Source organism: Sinocyclocheilus rhinocerous, unplaced genomic scaffold (assembly GCF_001515625.1).
Source record: "Sinocyclocheilus rhinocerous isolate Xijiao unplaced genomic scaffold, SAMN03320098_v1.1 scaffold251, whole genome shotgun sequence".
Lineage (NCBI taxonomy): Eukaryota > Metazoa > Chordata > Actinopteri > Cypriniformes > Cyprinidae > Sinocyclocheilus > Sinocyclocheilus rhinocerous.
Genome location: NW_015624204.1, coordinates 336,774 through 356,530, shown reverse-complemented (window position 1 = coordinate 356,530; position 19,757 = coordinate 336,774). Strand labels below are relative to the sequence as shown.

The 19,757-nt window shown below is 36.9% G+C and overlaps 1 protein-coding gene across 2 annotated transcripts; it reads left to right on the top strand.

Moving 5' to 3' along the window:
• The first annotated feature begins 1,511 nt into the window (after window positions 1-1,511).
• On the top strand, window positions 1,512-18,853 carry LOC107739309 (LIM domain-binding protein 3-like). 2 transcript variants are annotated; one of them, XM_016551404.1, is made up of 10 exons: window positions 1,512-1,592; window positions 1,771-1,990; window positions 9,290-9,441; window positions 12,315-12,390; window positions 14,845-14,867; window positions 15,482-15,682; window positions 17,361-17,390; window positions 17,881-18,047; window positions 18,183-18,219; window positions 18,285-18,853. In XM_016551404.1, the coding sequence occupies exons 2-10, from the start codon at window positions 1,895-1,897 to the stop codon at window positions 18,379-18,381; spliced, it is 879 nt and encodes a 292-aa protein (XP_016406890.1). In that variant the 5' UTR covers window positions 1,512-1,592; window positions 1,771-1,894; the 3' UTR covers window positions 18,382-18,853. The 2 variants fall into 2 exon arrangements, with proteins under 2 accessions (XP_016406890.1, XP_016406883.1); XM_016551397.1 differs by having other exon boundaries at window positions 1,545-1,641.
• Window positions 18,854-19,757: the final 904 nt, after the last annotated feature.

Genomic DNA, 19,757 nt, shown 5'->3' with positions numbered 1-19,757 from the left:
TACTTTAGCTGAATCTCACGGATGTCGAGAGAGAGAATAAGTCCACTTCGAATCAACGAGATCGGACACTGGAGTGAAGTGAGGAGTGTGCTTTTGTAGGGGAATTGATGATGATTGCCGATTTGTGACAGGTGCGTGTGATCAGTGCTCAGGTGAAGGTGTTTGCGGTGATTGGGAGGTGACTGAGTCTGGCCGATCTGTGACATATACCTTCGCCCACGCCGTTGGATTCCGTCGTTGGGCCAATTGGGTGGACTTTAAAAGGTCAAGGTTTTGCTGGTTAGAATGGTCTAATTAGGTGACACAACTTCACCATCTAGCTATAATAAATATAAAATTAATACTTATATCTAGCAAATGTTAAATGCTGCTAATTCGAACTTTCTGTTTATCTAAGACTCCTGAAAAAAAAAACGCAATTCACAATTTCCATTAAAATATTGGACTTTTAACATTGATAATAATAAAAGATGTTATTTGAGCACCAAATCAGCATATTATAATTATTTCTGAAGGATCATGTGACACTGAAAGCTGGAATAATGGCTCTAAATTCAGCTTTGCAGTCACAGAAATAAATTACATTATAACATTGATTAAAATAGAAAACAGTTATTTTAAACTGTAATAATATTTTTCACAATATTACTGTTTTACTATATAATTGATCAAATAAAAGCAGATTTGGTGAGCATAAGAGACATCTTTGAAAACATAAAATCTTACTGACCCCAAAACTTTTGAATGATAATATGTATATTGTTTTACATTATTGTAGATATTTTATCAGTGTACATTTTTGGGAGTCTCTCAAAAGTGTCCAGTGCATTCTCTGTCTGCTGCCTTTGATGTCACAGCTCAGAATAATCACTAGTTTGAGAGTGTGGTGTCATCAGCCAATCAACGCTGTCGTTTTTCTATAGCTCTACAGTCATTAGTCACATGCCATTTACAGCTTACGTGATTGGTTCAAAACAGCCTTGCAGCAGAACTGAGTGCCCTGTCCATGATAGAAGTTCTGGGAAGTCCTGCGCCAGCCGAGCAATTGCTGCTGAATTGAACAGGAATGCTAATGGATAGCTTGCACCAGATATTATGAAACTCCTTAGTTCACTCAGGATTTGTGAAACCAAGCATCTAAACCTCCATTGTGAAATTAGAAAGAAGAGATGAGGCCCTTGATGACAGTTGTAATCAGTCCCACCACCTCAATCAAATCTTACAATTTGGATTTGCACTGTGAAAGAGCAGCAAAATGACATTACGTCAGACTTAGCACTAATGGCTCCTTGTTTATTTGTCGCTTCCCACTAGCTCAATATCCATGGTGCCATGAGTGGACGCCCATACGAGCAGAGTGGAAAAATGTGTTACCCTAAGAAGAGGCTATATTCGCCATGTGAATCATGGGGGCTTGGTATCCGAGGGTGTCCCCTTACACACCATATAAGGGCCCCCGGGGCTTGAGTGTTATCACTTTCTGCAGAAAGGGTCTATTCTTAGGCTGTCTGTCCAGGCCATCCGAGCAGGCAAGAACTCTCCTCCTTCTGCTTTTAAGACTTTTTTTGACTATTTTGTCAGTATAAACAGGGGTGGGATTTAACTATTTGTTTTTGTTTTTTGAAGTCTGATCCTTCTGTGGTATGTTTTTGAGTTGTGCTGATATGTGAACTCAGGTCCTGTGTGATGGTTGTATAGTGACGGAAGGCATAAGTTAATACATATTGTTTCACTCTATTGCATTTCCTGTCTGTTGTTGGTGTGTTTCAGAGGCTCCTCGGTGCCTGCCCGTACCCGGGTGTTTGGTCATCCCGACTACAGGGAGAAGAACTGAAAGGAAAAAGAGGACTTTACTGATCTGTAAAGAAGCTTTTCACTTTAAACTCTCTTCAAAATGAGCAATTACACAGTAACCCTGTCTGGACCTGCACCTTGGGGCTTCAGGCTGCAGGGAGGCAAAGACTTCAACATGCCCCTGACCATCTCCCGGGTGAGACAACAGCTCTGCCTTGTAGAAGAAACAAACCCATAATTCTCTATTTAAACAAATGCCTGCTTTGATTTAAAAAAAAGAAAGAAAGAAACCTCATATCAGAGATTGTTTTGACATTTTTTTTACTTCGCTTTAACAATGAAAATCGATTAAAGCTTTGAGTCACACGGTATGCTGGCATTATGTAACATCGTATTGCAGCTGTTGTTGTATTGGTTATCGTCCAAGCCAAAGCAGAAATTCTCTAACCAGCTTTGGTCCTTTGGCTTGAGAGAGGTGTTGTGGTGCATTTACAGTGGAAAACTCTATGAATAGCAATAGATGATGCAAGCTTTAGGAAAATGAATCTGTGCATGTGAAGTTGAATGTGAAAGGCGAGAAGCCTGGATGTATGCTACTTGTCTAGTTAAATCACATTCACCGTGCTAATTCGCCCAAAGTGAAAAAATTAACACCGTGCCTGTTCATTTATGACATTGACTGATTCAATCTATAAAATGAAATGGAAAATAGAGACTTTCATTTTTGTCATGTACAGTCCTTGAAGAAAAAAGTATTTTAAGGGATAATTGTTTTTTTACTCACCCTCATATTGCTTCAAACCTGTATGATTTTCTTCCTTTTGTGGAACACGAAAGAAGATCATTTGAAAAAAATATCTCAGTGTTATTTTGGACCCCATTGACTTTCATTGTACCTGTTTTCCAAAATATCTGCTTATGTGTTCTGGGGAATAAAAAAGGTCATATAGGTTTGGAACGACATGAGGGCGAGTAAACGATGACAGAATTCTTATTTTGGAGTAAACTATCCTTTTAAGTGTAAAAAACATTAGTTTTTGAAGTCTCTCTGTCCTGACTGTCATTTATGCTAAACAGATGTTGACGTCATGTTTCGTTGAAAGATGCTCAAATTCTTGTTGCTCATGGATGTTGATTCTCATTTTAGTTTTCAGCTTTCTTAGAATTCATTTCTTGATGGTAAGCGGTTTCCCATCTATCATCTCCTGTAACATGATTGTTGGAGCGAAGGCATTGTCTTACCCTGCCAAACAGATAAATAAGATCAATAAGTCGTGCTATTGACAAACTAGCACCATTTATGCCTTTGAGAATCGAATTGTTAATACAATGCACCTTGTCACATAACGTACAGTCTTTTTTCTGTACATCAAGTGTGCTCATCCCATGGCATCTAAAATCCTAATTGTCTTAGCCTATGGATTCAAGGAAGAGGACATGCCTTATCCATAGGCTCAGAGAGATTATATTTGTCCTAACAGAGGGTGAGGTGATTTTATCTCTGCTGTGACAAGAAATCACTGCCGCTGTATAATCAGTCAAAGGCGGTTCAGCCCAGTTTGTTTGTTTCATAGCTGACACCTTTCTGTACATTTGATTGTCTTTCACTTCAATAAGGGAAAGGTCATTACCTCTGTTTGTCAAGGCTGTGGTAGGTCTCCTCATATTGGCTGTTTGTCTGGAAGCAATTACAGACAGGACCATCATACCAGGAAAACGTATCTCCATTGTTTGGATTTCCATTACTTTTCTAATCAACATTGCTGGTGGCACACGCTTTGATGCCGTAATTAGTGTCAAATCAGGCGTCCATCTGGATTTTATAGTCTTTCCCGACCCAGCTGTCACTGAATATGGAGGTAGATTGAAATGTGGACAATAGGCTATATGTGTTCAGATCAGGTCTCAGATGACTGATGCATATGTAACAGCCAGAGGTGACGATTTATGCATTTCACAATCAAATCTTCACACTAAAAGATCAGCCTCTATCCTAAAGCACATAGACAATCTGTACCAAATCTTAATCCGGGTCCCAAGGCTGAAAGAGCTGCTGTCTTGCACATAGAAGCCTAGTAATTGCTTTTACTGTTTTCGTAATACTTGCTGATTTTCTGTAGTGTTTGTAAAGTGATATAGCGACATGATGTTGTGACATTTGTCTTAATCATTGAGGACAAAGAAGGAGTGGATGATCTAATTTAATACTTTGATTCAGTAAATTATTACATGAGAAAAATACAGCAGGATATGTGATATTAGTGTCAATAATGGAACCATCAAACAGCTCATGCTGGACAGAAGAGTCATTTACAGTAGATGTTGACAAATGTTTAGTTTTTCATACAAGCTATGATCCAACTTTAATTAAGATGTCCTGGCCTCAGTGTTACAGACATAGGAAAATTACAACAATAATATGAAGAAAATTGCTAAGTGAGTGACAGAACAATATGAGGTTGTTAATATGTGTGTGGGTTGTTTTTGTGGTTGTGGGTTGGTAGGGCGCTGCCTTATTTCCTAATGAAACATTTCATGCTGCTTTTTAATAAAAATGAATAATAATAGAAAATGTAATACAAATAAATCACTGTCTCTTAGCTATTTAACTACTTTGCCTCCTTTGCAACCCTAAATAAAAAGCTATGTTGTAGCTAATGATAGCAACTGACGACCACTTTTGGCCCGTGGGTGCAATGCCTGACTTATGGCCACTGATTTTAGCTTAGCGCTGATGGTCAGACCTGCAGAAATACATGTGGGTGCCATAAATGTGAAGAGCACAGAGACAATAGACACATGAGGTCATTGTGAATTTAAATATTGCTTGGAGAGAGTCACAGGAAGTAAGACTATTCCTCCACAGGAAGGAATCATTTAGGAATCATTTAAATCATTCTTGTTTTTCATCTTTTTGTCAACCAAAGTATTGCATAAAAACTGCAAAGAGCATAAATGAGGAACAGTAATTGCAGTAACACGCTCACAGCAATAACTTTAATAAATTCTGATAAGACCGTCCACACAGTCAACTTGATAATGATGCATTTAAAATTGGGAGATTTTTTCAGTGGCTTTGTAAGCGCCAAACGGCTTTGTGGAGCGACATTGCCAATAGCAGAAAGCACTGGCCCTAATGTCCTCTCAGAGATAATTTCCGTCATTATATATTGTTGCGCATGATATGGAAGTCCAGCTCTGCAAAGTGCCAATATTATATTCTGTAAAGCACTTCATAAAGTCCATGACAAAGACAGTCTGTGGAGTCATTTGTGATGTATTATATTAAGTAATTTCACCGCAGATGAATCCTTAAGACTCTATGTGCTTAGTGATGTACCCACATCTTTTTTTCTTCATTCTGTTGTATTTTAGTTTCCACATTGTGTCTCCTGTGTATTGCAAATTCATAGACCTCATAATAAGTCTGTTCAATTCCACTTTGGCAACTGCTTTGCAAGCTCTTCAAGGTCGTTGACTCTAACTGTTCAGTGCAGAAGGATGTCAGGCTTCATTAAGCTGAGGTCAAGGCCTTTGTAACGCAAAGGTGGACAGCGCCAGGCTTTATTATGCATATATATATATGTAGGTATGCTGGAGCTTAGCAACATCGAAATGAATATACTATCAGCCGCCCTCTGAGCCTTGCAAATACCCACAGGTTCCACAGATAGTCCAGATCATCAACCCAACCTTTGCTTTTAGTCAGAACAGTGCAGGAGGTGGCAAAAACGATTAAAGCTGGCATTTACCAAGGACTGGCTCATAAATCACATTGCCAACAGTACCAGGCCCCTGTTTCCTCACTGAGGTTCTACTGCCAGATTCTACTATCACTCGACAAGATAATACCGATGCTTTCATCTATAACTTGAAAGGCATGTTGGAACACCATATCTGTATTTCAGATAAATGTTAGGATTTTTAGGAACTAATGGGAGAGGATGGAGCTCATCAATTCTTCAAGTTAAGACAGTTGCCTTCTGGACTAGATTGAAATAAACAGTCACAATGTATCAAATGTTTTCATATGGATCTTAGCGGGCCATTGGATTTAGCATCTGTTGTATTGAGATTGGCAGTTTAACAGCTTAAATGAAATGAACAGCTGTATTTTTGTATTCGTTTTGTGCCTGTTATCCCTCTTGACATTTTATTCTACAGTTGAATAGGAATTATATTACATTAATTTATAAATGAAACAAAAGTGTGTTTAGTTTAAGGTGGCAGAAGATGAGATACATGATTTGTCTTGTAATGTCATAGCTTCCTCTTAACTTCACTCATTATTCATACTTAAGACACTGCTTTCATTTAATTTAACTTAAAAACGAGGGAAGAATTATAGCAGACAAAATGAACCTGTGCTTGAACAGTGATTCTTGCTGTGAGTGCATCTCACTTCAGTAGACCAGGGGTGTAAAACATCCTGAGAAATAAGCTAAAGTGATGTGGCTACTGTGTTACTCAAGTTTCACTAAACTAAAAGTTTTCACACTTAATATTTTAAGTAAACGTTCCTCAGCTTTTGAAATTGACTGAAACAGTTATCAAGAAACAGTTGCCATTTTCTTACTAAAGTAACTTTGATAGACAAACTGTGCAAAGCAACCTGTTCAGGTGTTTGATTTTATTTATTTATTTATTTATTTATTTTGCAAGCCTCTGGGAAAGATGTTGTTTGACACTCGCATGATCACCAGTTTGTCAACAATGGTATAACATAATTAAAAGGCATTGTTTTTGCATTACATCTCAATGCTGTAGTTGTTGTGAAGAAACATCTCTTTACAATGACGAATACAGTTACAATTCACATACAAAAAAAAATTTATTAGCCATTTAAAATAAAAATGAAAAAAAAAAAAATAATAAATGCTATGATTTGGTTTGAAAAAATATATATGTTTATTTGAATCTATTAAGGATATTAAAAATGATCCTTTAACATCTATAAAGGATAGATTAATGTAATGTGCAGTAAGTTCTTTGAAGATCTAAATGACATTTTAAGGACTTTGTGTATGTGTGTGTGTGTGTGTAATTCAATAAAAGCAGTTTCAGTAGTACATTAAATGTGTTTGAAAATAAAATACACAAATAAATGAAACATCTTATTATATACATGATTTTAAATCTGGAGTATGTTACACTTAAATTTCCAAAATTAATATTTTGTAATGTAAAACTCAAGTACTGTTCAAAAACATGGAATTTAAAATAATAATAATTAATGTTTGTAAATAAAATAAAATAATCTTATGGTAATATTCTGGGAAAAGTGGTATGTTGTCTAATATCTGAATAATGTCAGCCCAAAACCAATGTGATGAAATGGTGAATTCCAAAACATCTTTTCTTGGCGTTGGTCAAGTAGCAGTCTGTTGGCTTAAGTGAAATGTGAACAGGAGAAAGGCGATGATGATGATGTTTCTAATCTAGTTTGTAGGACCCTGATGCATGCAATGAGGTTTAATTACATAATAGCCAAGAAGAAATATGTCTGAATAGTAAAGTCAGGGAAATGCAAGCAGTGATTCACTGTACAAGCGTAAAAAAGATGCCTCTATCTGATCGCCAAGTGACTATGAACCTTTTACAGTGTATTTTGTAGAAAAATGTAAGTGTAGAAAAATTATATAGTAATATTTCTAATTTCCTTGCTAATTTGGAGTTTAGAGCAAAATTACATCCCATACTTGTTCTAATTCCTAAACCATTGCTCATTATGGATTCCAGTTATTTTCAGGTAAATCACATGATTGGTGCTCTTAATTCACCTTCAGAAGTTATAATTTGTTTGGCACTTGGGAATTTACAAGCAGAACATGACATGAAGGAGAGCTCTTTCAGGAGCATGTATTTGTGTGTATGTTGAGCAATGGCAGCAGGTGGGACAGAAGGGTTGCTGGCAGGGCCCCAGAATACAGGGTCAAATTGAGAGGCATTTAACAACAACCTTTATTTTTAACATTTTAATGAGCTGCCTGAAAGTATAGCCACTGAATGAGATGGGATTTCAATCTCCATTCCCTTGGTTTCTGAGCTTTTTCAAATCAGTCTGTGTTTTTTACACTGCACTAAATGTTTTTCCTTTTTATACATATACTATTAATCCCAGTTCTTAAGGCTGATTGGCAGATCAGCTCTTCGATAGTGCTGATAAACAGTAAACAACACTGTGACTTTTCTAATTTTATATTACTCCGCTTGTATATCACCTCTGACAGACTGTCAGTCGGTGTATTAGTGGTGAGGATTTTTCACTGATTCTTCCTGCATGTTACAGCAGTAGGTGACCACAAATGACTGTCTTTATGAGTGAGTCATTGAATCTTTTATACATCTGATTCATTCAAAATACAGATTCATTCAGGAACAAAACATCCTGAGTAGATTTTTGAATCATTTATTCATCTGATTCATTCAAAACACTGATTCATTTTAGAATTAAACATTATGAGTGAGTCGTTGAATCATTCACTCAAATGATTCATTCAAAAGCACAGATTTTTCAGAATCAAAACACCACTACAGTGTGTTTCTCAAAGATGTGAAGATGTTAAGTCTGCTTTGACTTTGTTTAGAACTGTTTAGAGGAAAGATTGGTAGCATAGCTAGCAAACAAGATCGGCGTGTTTTTGAGACACGCATAAACACTGTTTTTAAAACTTGGATTCTTTTTCATTCCATTGCAACCCATCTTGCTATTTAAAATGCAATAGAGCATTTTCGATGAACAGCCCCTTAATTTGTTCAAAATTGTCAATATGTCTACATCTGTTTACTTTCAGCAACTCGTTCAAGGTAGACAAAATTGCTTCTTTTATAAATGTTTAGCACACATCACTTCTATGGCCTATGTCCTACTGTCATTCCAATCACTTCATTCTAACTGAATAATTGAAGACATTTATTCAGATGTATGTCTGCATATACAAAAGAACTAAGCTTCAAATGGATTCTGTCAGCCCATATTTTAAAAGAGATCTCACTAAAGAAGAGAAAATCATTTATGTTTTGCCTTATGCCTATGTGAAAAGCCCTCCAGTGTTTCAGCCTATGCATCAATGCTGCTGTTGTTTTACAAGAGCTCTTACTGGGAGGTCACTCCATGAGTGCCCCTTCTTGTTGTTTAAGGATGTTCATTTTCAAGGTCCTAAAAGTAGTAACTTTGGTTTAAGCATTTTTGTAAAGAGGAGAACATTGTTTGTGTTTAGCAAGAACACATCTGCTCAGAATCATCTGCTGCACTTGACAGTGACAAGTTATTCAATAAATTTGATGTATCATGCAAATGTGTGTACTGTTGCAAGCAAAGTGTGTGAAAATGAATTCGATAGTACGGTAATTATCAATAAACAAACAAACAAACGGTTTCTGTAGCCATGATGATTTTCCATTGGTTTTATTTAAAAAATTTTTGTGTGTATATAGAATTCAATCTGCGGTGTCATTTGTAATTATTTAATGAATGTCTGGTGTCTTTCCACAGATCACACCAGGCAGCAAGGCAGCAAGCGGAAACCTCAGTCAGGGTGACATAATTACAGCAATCGATGGGGTCAGCACTGAGGGCATGACCCATCTGGAGGCCCAAAACAAGATAAAGGCAGCCATCTCTAAACTCAGCCTCACCATGCAGAGGTAAACCTCAACACCAGCTTAACCTTTTGATGCTTTTTATGTTTCTGAATGCTTTTTACTTACTTTATTTCCTCCAAACTACACTCCATCTTAGTCTTGCCATCCAATGATTTCCCATTATGTTTGTTAGTGAATGGGTTTTCTTAGAGGGCATCAGCATTGCATCTCATTTACTTTGGCAGCAGACAACTCTGGCAAACAATCAAAGTTGTCTGCAATTAAACAGCTCGTCCATGAGAGATATAAGCAGTCACAGTTGAGATGACACATACTACGAGAGACGGTTAGCATACAAATATACCAGCAGGACAATTGAATTAAAAAAGTGTCTGTAATAAATCACCTAGGTATCATGTAGTCCTTCAGGTTGCAGCATGCATAAATTAAAGACATTGAAGTTTAGGGGGAAGGGGAATTTAGGGGAATTTAGTACGGACACCCCAAAGCCTCTATCCGAAAGAAGATTAAGTCCTTCCATGTGGCTGCCTGCACTACAGCAAAAGGAGGAAATGTTACTCACAAAGATACCTCAGCTACCCTGAAACATTTCTTAATGCTGGCTCTAGCGTTCACTTTTATAAGCTACTCCTCCTCTGTCTCTGTCTTTCACTTGGGGGTAATTTTCAGAAGCTTAGCTGATTCTCCTTATTTATTGACAGCAACCACTTTTATTTGTTGGAGGAAGGTGGAAGATGTTCTCCTATACATGTGGATATTCGAATTATTGTATACTATATGATAAATATAGATACTGGCTGCGTTTCATTTGATTTGGTAGATACAACAGATTTATCATTGACGATTTATGTAATTTTGCTCCATCTTTCCATGCTCCTCTCCAATCAAAAGCATCTCAGGAGGAGTGACAGGGTACACATGTATTTTCAGCTGTGTGCTTTCCCTGGACTTCACTTGATGGATTTCAAGAAATTTCTCATGCCTAGAGGCTTGTGAGGAGCCCCCCAGTGTTACTGCCTATACAGCAATGCTGTTAGCATTTTACAAGCTACTCACTCAATGAATGCTTCATCTTGTTGTTTAAGATTTTATTGGACAGAAAATTGAAAATCACCTAAGAAAATTGGCTAGAAAATTGAAACGTGACATGATTTCAGGTCCTGGCCACAGGGAAAAGGTCAAATGATGAGATTCATTAATGAGAGCTGTGTATTTGAGAGATGTATGTGCCGCAACATTCAAACAAAGTTTGGGGTCGGTAAGATTTTTATGTTTTTGAAAGAGGTTTCCCCTTCAGGGAACAAGACGTTGCGTCAGAAATACTTTGGGAACGCCTTTGTGTGACTGTGTCCTGAAGCATGTGTGAAATCAGGCCAATGGAATGGCGAGACGTCACGGGCGGGGTGACGTAGAGACCAGGAAGCTTAAAAACGCATCCGAAACATACAGCTATAGCTTCTGTGTCTTCAGCAAGCGCTCTGTGTGTGTCAGTCTGAATATCTGTTGTTTGTCAGTGCCAGTGCACAATTGCAACAATATATGGCGAGCAAAAAAAAAAAACTGGCAGCAATTTATACCATTTGTTCTTCTCTGCCCTCGCTAAATATTACGGGTGCGGATACACACAATCGTTGTGTTGTTTGTTTAGGGGTGAAGCACACACAGTCAGCTCTTGAGGGGGCTGACTGTATGCATCTTGCTCCCGCTGCGAACGCTCCACTCCCGCTGAGCACACTTTGAGGAGTTTGTCCATGTTTGCAGTCCTTGCGATTTAGATCGTGGGGATCGCATATGGATTGTTGATTGTTTTAAGAGACCGGTTCCCTTAATTGGGGAGAAGCGGTTCACACCTCATTATACGGTGCACATTTCTCCTCAGTGCCCTCAGGGGGCTGGTCAGAAATCATTCTAATATGCTGATTTGGGGCTCAAGAAACATTTCTTATTATTATCAATGTTGAAAACAATTGAGCTACTTAATATTTTTGTGGAAGCATACATTTTTTCATGATTCTTAGTTGAATAGAAAGTTAAAAAAAGAACAGTATTTATTTGAAATAGAAATCTTATGTAACAATGAAAATGTCTTTACTGTCACTTCCGATCAATTTAATGCATCCTTGCTGTTTATATCTTACCCCAAACTTTTGAATAATAGTGCATGAATATATAAGTTTTCTCTTTATTTTTAAATAAATTGAAGACTTTTGTTTTAGAACAATAGTTAAAATTATGCAGTATTTTGCCACTAACGAATTAATTACATTTGTGTCATTGGACATGTGAACTCTTTTGTACAGATGTTCAGATGTTCTTGCTTCCATTGGATCAGACTAGTTAGATCATTCTCAAATCATGTTGAACATGGAACATTGATCAGGAATTTATGACCAGTTCAAGAACTTCAGTATAATTCAGTACAAATTTTTTCAATTATTGTGCCAATTCAATTATTATTTCAATTATTGCAAATATAATTGTAATAATTTGTTTTATATGTATATTTTATTAGATTAGAAGCAGATTAAAAGATAAAAACTAAATATAGAAGTATTTGTAATAGCGGTCTCAGACCTTAGGGCCAGATCTTGATATATAACTTACTTACATTTTTATTTAACCATTGGTAATGGAAATAGTATCAATTCATTTAAAAGACAAGATAGTTTTTACTGGAGTTGAACTATATATTGGTGTTTATGTTGTGCTACAGTCAGTTAAAAGTGCACTTTCTCATAAAATGTTCTAGAATTTGTGTTTAAAGTGCATTTAAATCACTGTAATAAAGCATTAATGTTTACAACCAATAATTAAACATATTAATAAATAAAGAAGGGAGAAGTTGGCTCATGACAAACAAAAGCCTAATGTCTTTGCATGATTGACCTTTACTTTGAATTCTGTACTGGTCCCAGGTCGAGACGTCCCGCTCCTGTACCCACAGCCACTCCAAGAATGGACTCACCCATGCCAGTTATCCCTCACCAGAAGGTAAAGTCGTGTTCTGTCCATCTGAAATGTTCCCTATATATACGTTAAACAGATTGGTTTATGTCATCTTTTGATATTTTATCAGTGTGGTAAAAATATAACTGGACTGTATGGAGGGGACAAATATGTTGAAGAAAATGAAATGATAATTTTTTCGTAATAGGCGAGCCATTTCTTTATAATCCTCTTAATCTGTCATGGGAGTTTCCAAGCCCATATCATAGAGAGAGGGAAAAAAGAGGAGGGATTGTGAAAACAAACATTCTCTGTAAAGTTGACACTTAACTCCCTCTATAGGCATTTGTTGGTCAAGCAACAATAAGCACATCATTTGAAATCCTCATTAGTTTCCTGCTTGTCCAGTTCTCATTTGCATTGTTGTTGCCAGATTAATTCTGTTTGATGATCTTGAGTGCTTCTTCAAGCCTCATTTGCCTCTCTCCTAACCATCTTTTTCTTCTATGCCTTGCCATTTTCGCTAATGGTTCATTTGTCGATCTGATAATGGTTTATTTTACACTAAGGAAACCACGGACACTGAGGAAGGAGAAGATGAAGAGAAACCTGTCAAAAAATATGGCATCCTCTTGGCCAAAAAACCTTCCAAAAAATCTCTAATTCCAAACACTGAGGAGAAACCTCAGTTTGGAGAATTAGAATCTCTGGAGAATCTCCAACCTGTAATTCATTCTCCTGCTCAAAGCCCTGCCCTTACTTATTTGCCATTCGGGCAAGGGGCAAAAACCACCCCAAACCAGAGGGGACAGTATAATTCTCCTATTGGCCTGTATTCAGCAGAAACTTTAAGGGAGATTGTCATTCAACAAGACAGTCTAAATTGCCTGTCATTCCTGGGGTAGGTAATGTGATGCCTAACCCACAAATCTGTATCTTAATGAGCAAGTCCACCAAATTTGCTTTAACAAGCTAGTTCACTAAAACGGGCCATGGAGGCATTGGTTAGCCTCGCCTGTATCCCTGCAGTACCTTTAACAAAACTGTGCCAAAGAATACTCAGAACATTCTGTCATTACCTCTGCACATTCCACTCTCACATGCAACGGATCAGCTGGGAATGTGCTTGGCAGAAGGGGTACCAGTGGTCCATAACCATAAGGCTCACCTGACCCCCGTCCTGCAATACGAGCAGGGCCTGGCCAAGTCGTATCTGTATCTACGAATGTAAGCTCCTTCCAAATGACAACATACTAGTTATTTTAGTTGTGTAAGAGCTATATCTCCTGCAATTAGATGAGGATTGCCAAGTTTCTATAATGGCTTATAAATGATGCTAACATGTAAACGATGATGCTTTCCCCTTTTTGTTGCCATCATTTACTAGCTTCATAAGACCTCTTCCTAAACCATTCTGTTAGTTTTCACAACAGTGTATCTTCTCTGTCCAAAAACATGTGAGGAAATTCCCACAGGCCCCAAGCGTTGAGCTGTAATTGAACATGGGTGCAAATGTGCACTCGTTGGCTCTTTTAACCTGCTCAGAATGTCACAGCTCTTGTAACAGTATATCCCAAATGAAGTCCTACCGCAATGATGCGATCACTTATTCCATCCTCTATTTGCAGCTCACAGCTGCTTTTAATATATTTTTATTTAGTTTTAGTTTTATTTCAATTTTTTGTTTTAGTAATTTTAGTTCTTAGTTTTTTTTAATAATTTCTGTTAGCTGCCAAGGCAATATTTCTATATTATTCATTTAATATTTATATTTTATGTAATTTCAGCTTTATTTCAATTAACAAAAACTATTTTTTGATAGTTTTAGTTCTAGTTAACAATAACACGACTGGATTGGTTGTTTGATTCAATGAGAGGATGAGAGTGTTTTTTTAGCTCCAGTGTTCTCTGTGTGTCCCGCTGCAGCCACAATCCTGTTTCAGTCAATCAGTCTGTTCTAGGAACAAACCCGAATGTCATTCTTATGAGAAATGTGACCAGTAATAACCATCGCCACATCATGGCACAACAGATAACAAGAAATCCTAAATATATTTAAACTGTTATTTAATGCCTCTGATCATTTACTCGCTCACAGGTCATTTCAAATCTGTACTACTTTCTTTCGTTTGAAGAACACAAAAGAAGATATTTTGTAGAATGCTGAAAAGCTGAGACACTAAGACAGTTTTCAGTGTATCTTTTTTTTTTTTTTCACACAAAAGAATCAAAGTCATACAGGTTAAATGAAATAAAAGTGGAAATAAAAATAATTTTAGTTTTTGGGTGAACTGTCCTTTAACAGTTAAAATATATTCATATTTCAGGTGCAAGTTCTTCAGACAAAGTGAAACATTTGCATTCCATGTTATTGTTGTTTTTTTCTTGCTTATTTACATGGACATGGATCCATTATCATTCCGCACACTGCCAAATCAAGGCTAACACTGCCTCTTTTGTTTATCTTTTTTCTGTCTATACTCCTCTATGTCGTCTCAGGTCATTGCCAACACAGCTGCCAAGTCAGTAACAGTTTTGAATATAAAATCTCCAGAGCTGCGCGTGAATCTGTGTGCTCTGAAGCATGGCCACATGCAGTACTGTGGTTGTGGTTTGCATGCTTACATTTTCAATTCCCGAATGTTCAAAATGTGTTTTGAACAATTTGACATTTCGGACATGATGAAATGTTAAATGCTTTTGAGTGTATTGTTTAAACTAGATAAATCTGTTGTTGAGTTTTGGTTATAGTTTTATTGGTCAATGCGTCTTTGCATGTTTTTTTGGAGTATCATAATGGGAACTATCGCATGCCATGTGCATTTTTACATTAGGATTGAACGCCCAGATGCATTTGTTATACAGGACATTGTGTTTTCAGACATGGGATTTTATTAGAATGTAAAACTAACGGCTGGTGTAGACCATTTAACTTCAGAAACATCCAAACTAGTAATGCAAAACTCATTGCTGTTTAATGATACAGATGCATTAGGTAAGTCAAGTCTAAATCAAATTGTTCTCACTGTCAAATCGTATCTATCTCTCTGTTTTCACTCATATTTCTGGCTCTTCACCATTACCCACCCACCTCTACACTATCGCTCCCCTGACACTCCCACACCTGAACTCACAGCCAAGAGTATGTTCCCAGCTTCAATCCCATCGCACTGAAGGACTCAGCTTTGTCCACTCACAAGCCTATTGAGGTCAAGGGTCCTGGTGGGAAGGCTACTATCATCCATGCCCAGTACAACACTCCTATTAGTATGTATTCTCAGGATGCCATTATGGATGCCATTGCTGGTCAGGCCCAAGCCAGAGGAAACGAGATGAGGTAGGTCTTCCATTCCTGTCCAGCACTGTACTTTTTACTACACTGATGCTTGTGAGAGCTGAGATAAGTGATACAGTGGCCCCACAACAGGCATTTAAGCCACACTACATGACTGTCATTGCATTAGAAACAGTATTATATTTCAATATTTAATGCAGTGATGTTTTCAAAGGAATAGTTCACTCAACAATTCTGTTATTATTTGCTTACTCTAACTCAGAATTCTAGTGTGCATCTCGCAATTCAGACTTTTTTCTCAGAATTTTGAGTTTATATCTTGCAATTATGAATTCATATCTCACAATTATAAAGGAAAAAAATAATTGTGAGATGAAAAGTCGCAAATTTAAAAATGGTTCCTTTGGCAGACACAAGCCTCCATACCACTCTTTACAACACAATAAAAGTGAATGAGATCTTGGAAAACAGGAAAAAGTAGCAGCCTATAATTAAAAGTGATTCAGTAACTCAGAGCCACTTCTTATAAAGTCAAGCGATCATTTTGCACGTATAGCGATGTTCAATTCGGTAACAAATTGTTCTTTTGAGTTTCATTCTTTTAATGAATTGATTGATCCAGTACAAAAAAGGGTCTGGGATGTATTTTCCAAAAGCAATGTGAACCTAAGTAGATTGTTATGATTATTGGTGTCAGTGATTTCTACAGTCTGCTTAGAAGTTGCTTTTGGGAAACGCACCTATGAGCAATATTTTCATAAATTAGATGGATCCAATTCTTTCACCTCACTAACTCAACAATCTGGTCGTCATGGTTCAACACCCCACTCAGTCTGAATAATATGAGAGAATAACAGAAGATGAGAATATTTAAATTTTTGAGTGAACTTTTCATTTAAGTTTCTACATAATTTTTAGGACCACTGTATCAAGAGCACAGTGATGACATATTTTTTTATTGGCCAACTCTTAAGTTAGTATTAACCTGGTTCCCTCAACATTGGCTTTTGGATTATTGCAGAAAATAAGCTCTGTGACCAACAGAAGTTCATGATTCTTACACATTTTGTTCATCGTGATAATCTTTACAAATTAACACAACTTTTATGATTTTTGGAGCCTAAAAACAATCGCTAGAAGTAAACAACTAAACGGAGGCTATAAACAAACTACACCACAAGTTCAGCATTACCACCATTAAGCTTCTGACAACTTTGGTCTTTATTACAAAATTAAACAAAACATTGAATTAAGGATGATGGAACGTGGAAAACTAAAATGCTAACTCATTTTCGGATTTAGGCCTACAAAAATAAGTCATCCCTGCAGCACTCTATTAAAAATAAGAAAGCATATTCTTGCAATTTGTTATGAGATGTTAGGAAAAGTAAGGTATTTCCGCTCATTTTGCATCTTTTTATTTGCAGTTTAATCTTTTTGTTTACAATGCAATTCTATTCAGTTTGCAGAGTTTATAACAGTAAAATCTCATTATCGGTCATCTAGCCTGGGCTGATTTCAGGCTTCCACAAGGTCATGTGTTTCAACCTCATCTGTGCTTTTCCTCCCTCTTCTGCTTGCAATTATGTCACTCCATCAACAACCAATCACCCATTTCTCATCACTCATCCTCGCCTCACCCCCACTACATTTCCCATCCTTCCATGTGACACGGCTCTGACTTGCTCCCTCCCATCCTGGTTCATCATGTGATTGACAGCGGTGATGACTCCACTGGATCTCCCTTGGCGTAAGTAGCCACAGTCTATTTAGATCCATCACAGCTGCATTGACTCATCTCTCATATTATATTCTCTGTTAAAAGCTGATTACATTGACACTGAATTTGATTTTTTGGTAATTTTTCAATTACCATGTTATACTGTTGGAAATATGTAAGTAAATGGAGATCTATAAAGAAAAATATGAATGTTCTGAGTATATTTGCCAGGGGAGAATTACATAACCTCTAACATCTTACTTTACATTCACCTAATATAGGAATATAGTTTTATTCCTCTCAAATCCTATCTCATTCTTAGTCATTTCCTCCATCACAGACCTTTCACTACAATGGAACAGTATTAAAATGATGCACATCTTCACAAATATGTAAAACAGTTTATTAATTCAGAAAAAACTTCAACAAATATTGTCCTTTTAATTTGATGCACCCAAATTCAGAGAACACAGATCAACAACTGATAATCTTTTTTCCCTTTCTCTCTGCTGGAGAGTAGCTCACTTCCTATTAAAGACCCTCTTGTGGACAGTGCTTCTCCAGTCTACCAGGCTGTGCTCAAACCTGACAATAAGGAGATGGAGATGTCAGAGTGGACCCTTCGTGCTGCCAACCTGCAGTCCAAGTCCTTCCGCATCCTTGCTCATATCACAGGAACGGAGTATCGTGAGTACAGCCTTTCTTTATCACACCACTGTGTGAAATGGAAATTGGAAGATGACAGTGATTGTGTCATAAAAATCGGTTTGCACTTTATTTTTGGAGACTAGGCCTGTAACAACTGACTTCTATTTATCACAGTGCAAGATCCAGATGAGGAGGCACTTAGAAAATCAAGGTAATCCATGTTGTCTCAGTTTTTTTAAGTACTGTGTTTTAAAATTTTCTTTATACTTTCTACAGGGAGAAGTTTGAATCAGAGGTAAAAGGCCCACGATTTGCCAAACTGAAAAACTGGCACCACGGCCTGTCTGCACAGATCCTTAACATCCAGGGGTAAATGCCACCCGATGTTACTGGAGAGAAGTTGAGGCAACAATCAACAAGTAAACCGGAAGGCTATGTAAAGTGAGGGTGCAATAGGCAGAGAGCAGTAGTGTAGCGACTGGAATGTGAGTAAGAGTTCTAAACTAGCCTGTAAGTGAACACACAAAGCTCCTGTGTTTGATGTGCATATGTCTTTTTGTTTCATGTAACTTTCAGCCACTGACACATAGTACATAGTGCTCAGTTTGTCATTTTCTTTTTCATTTTATGTTTCTCTTTTTTTTTCTCTTTTGCCTGCTTTGTTTATCCTAAATTATTGCTGAATAATGAATTGCCTGAATGACTTACTGATGTAAAAAACGAACCCTGAGAGAAATGATAAAATATACGTACCACATCCACTGCAATACACCACAGCACATATTGAAATACAAATCAAATGTACTATTGTTAATGTGAATAAAACATTATTACTTTTAACCAAATAAACAGAAATGTCAGTGTGACTTGTTGGTTACTCTTTTGTTCTAAACCACTATGACTTACTTTCTTCCATGGAACAGAAAAAAAAAGATGTTTAGCAAAATGTTCTGGCTGCTGTTTTCCATACAATATAAGTAAGTGGGGACAGTGGGTACATACAAAAAGCGCCATAAAGATAATTATTTCAAGTCTTCTGAAGGCATACAGCTCACCAGTGTTCAGTCACACAAGAAACAAAGACCTCTGATATTACTGCATTTAATTTATTGGATAAACTATTTAGGGTGTTAATCATTAAATTATTTAATATAACTTCCTACACATAGAAAAATTTAGCCACATTTGAATTTGAATGCTGAGATTTCAGTAAAACATTTTTAACTAAATTAATACTTTACAAAAGGATGGATTAAATTGATCAAAAATAAAGGCTTTTACAAATTATTTTATCACATAAATGCAGCCTGGGAAAGAACATTAAAAAAAATGTTTAAAAAAAACGTACCGACTCCAAACTTTTGTACGGAAGTGTATTCTTTAACATTTTCACAGTTTCTCTAAATTCATACCACATGTAGATTCTGCCAATAATCACCCAGACAGTTCCTGCAACACCAAAACTGACCTGTAGATGGTATTAAAATTCAGAGTGATAAGTCGTTCACTCTTACCTCCTCTTTCATACTTATCCACACACGTAAATGTATGTTTACTTATATATAAAAACGGACACCTATTTTATGTGTATTTATATATTTATTAATCGCTTGCAGGGTAGCCTTCAATACAAACTTAAAAGTTAAACTACTACTATATTCTTCCTCATATTGACACCAGATGGCACCCGCGGCTCTCGTTTTTGGATGACCCCCTCCCATTCATTCATCCTCTCCCTCTCCAGCGCGT

Bases quoted from the DNA above. Each gene is read 5' to 3' on its own strand.
- LOC107739309 (XM_016551404.1), top strand. From the start codon at position 1,895: ATGAGCAATTACACAGTAACCCTGTCTGGACCTGCACCTTGGGGCTTC. The intron at 1,991-9,289 runs GTGAGACAACAG...GTCTTTCCACAG, and splicing joins TGCCCCTGACCATCTCCCGG to ATCACACCAGGCAGCAAGGC. The intron at 9,442-12,314 runs GTAAACCTCAAC...TACTGGTCCCAG, and splicing joins CTCAGCCTCACCATGCAGAG to GTCGAGACGTCCCGCTCCTG.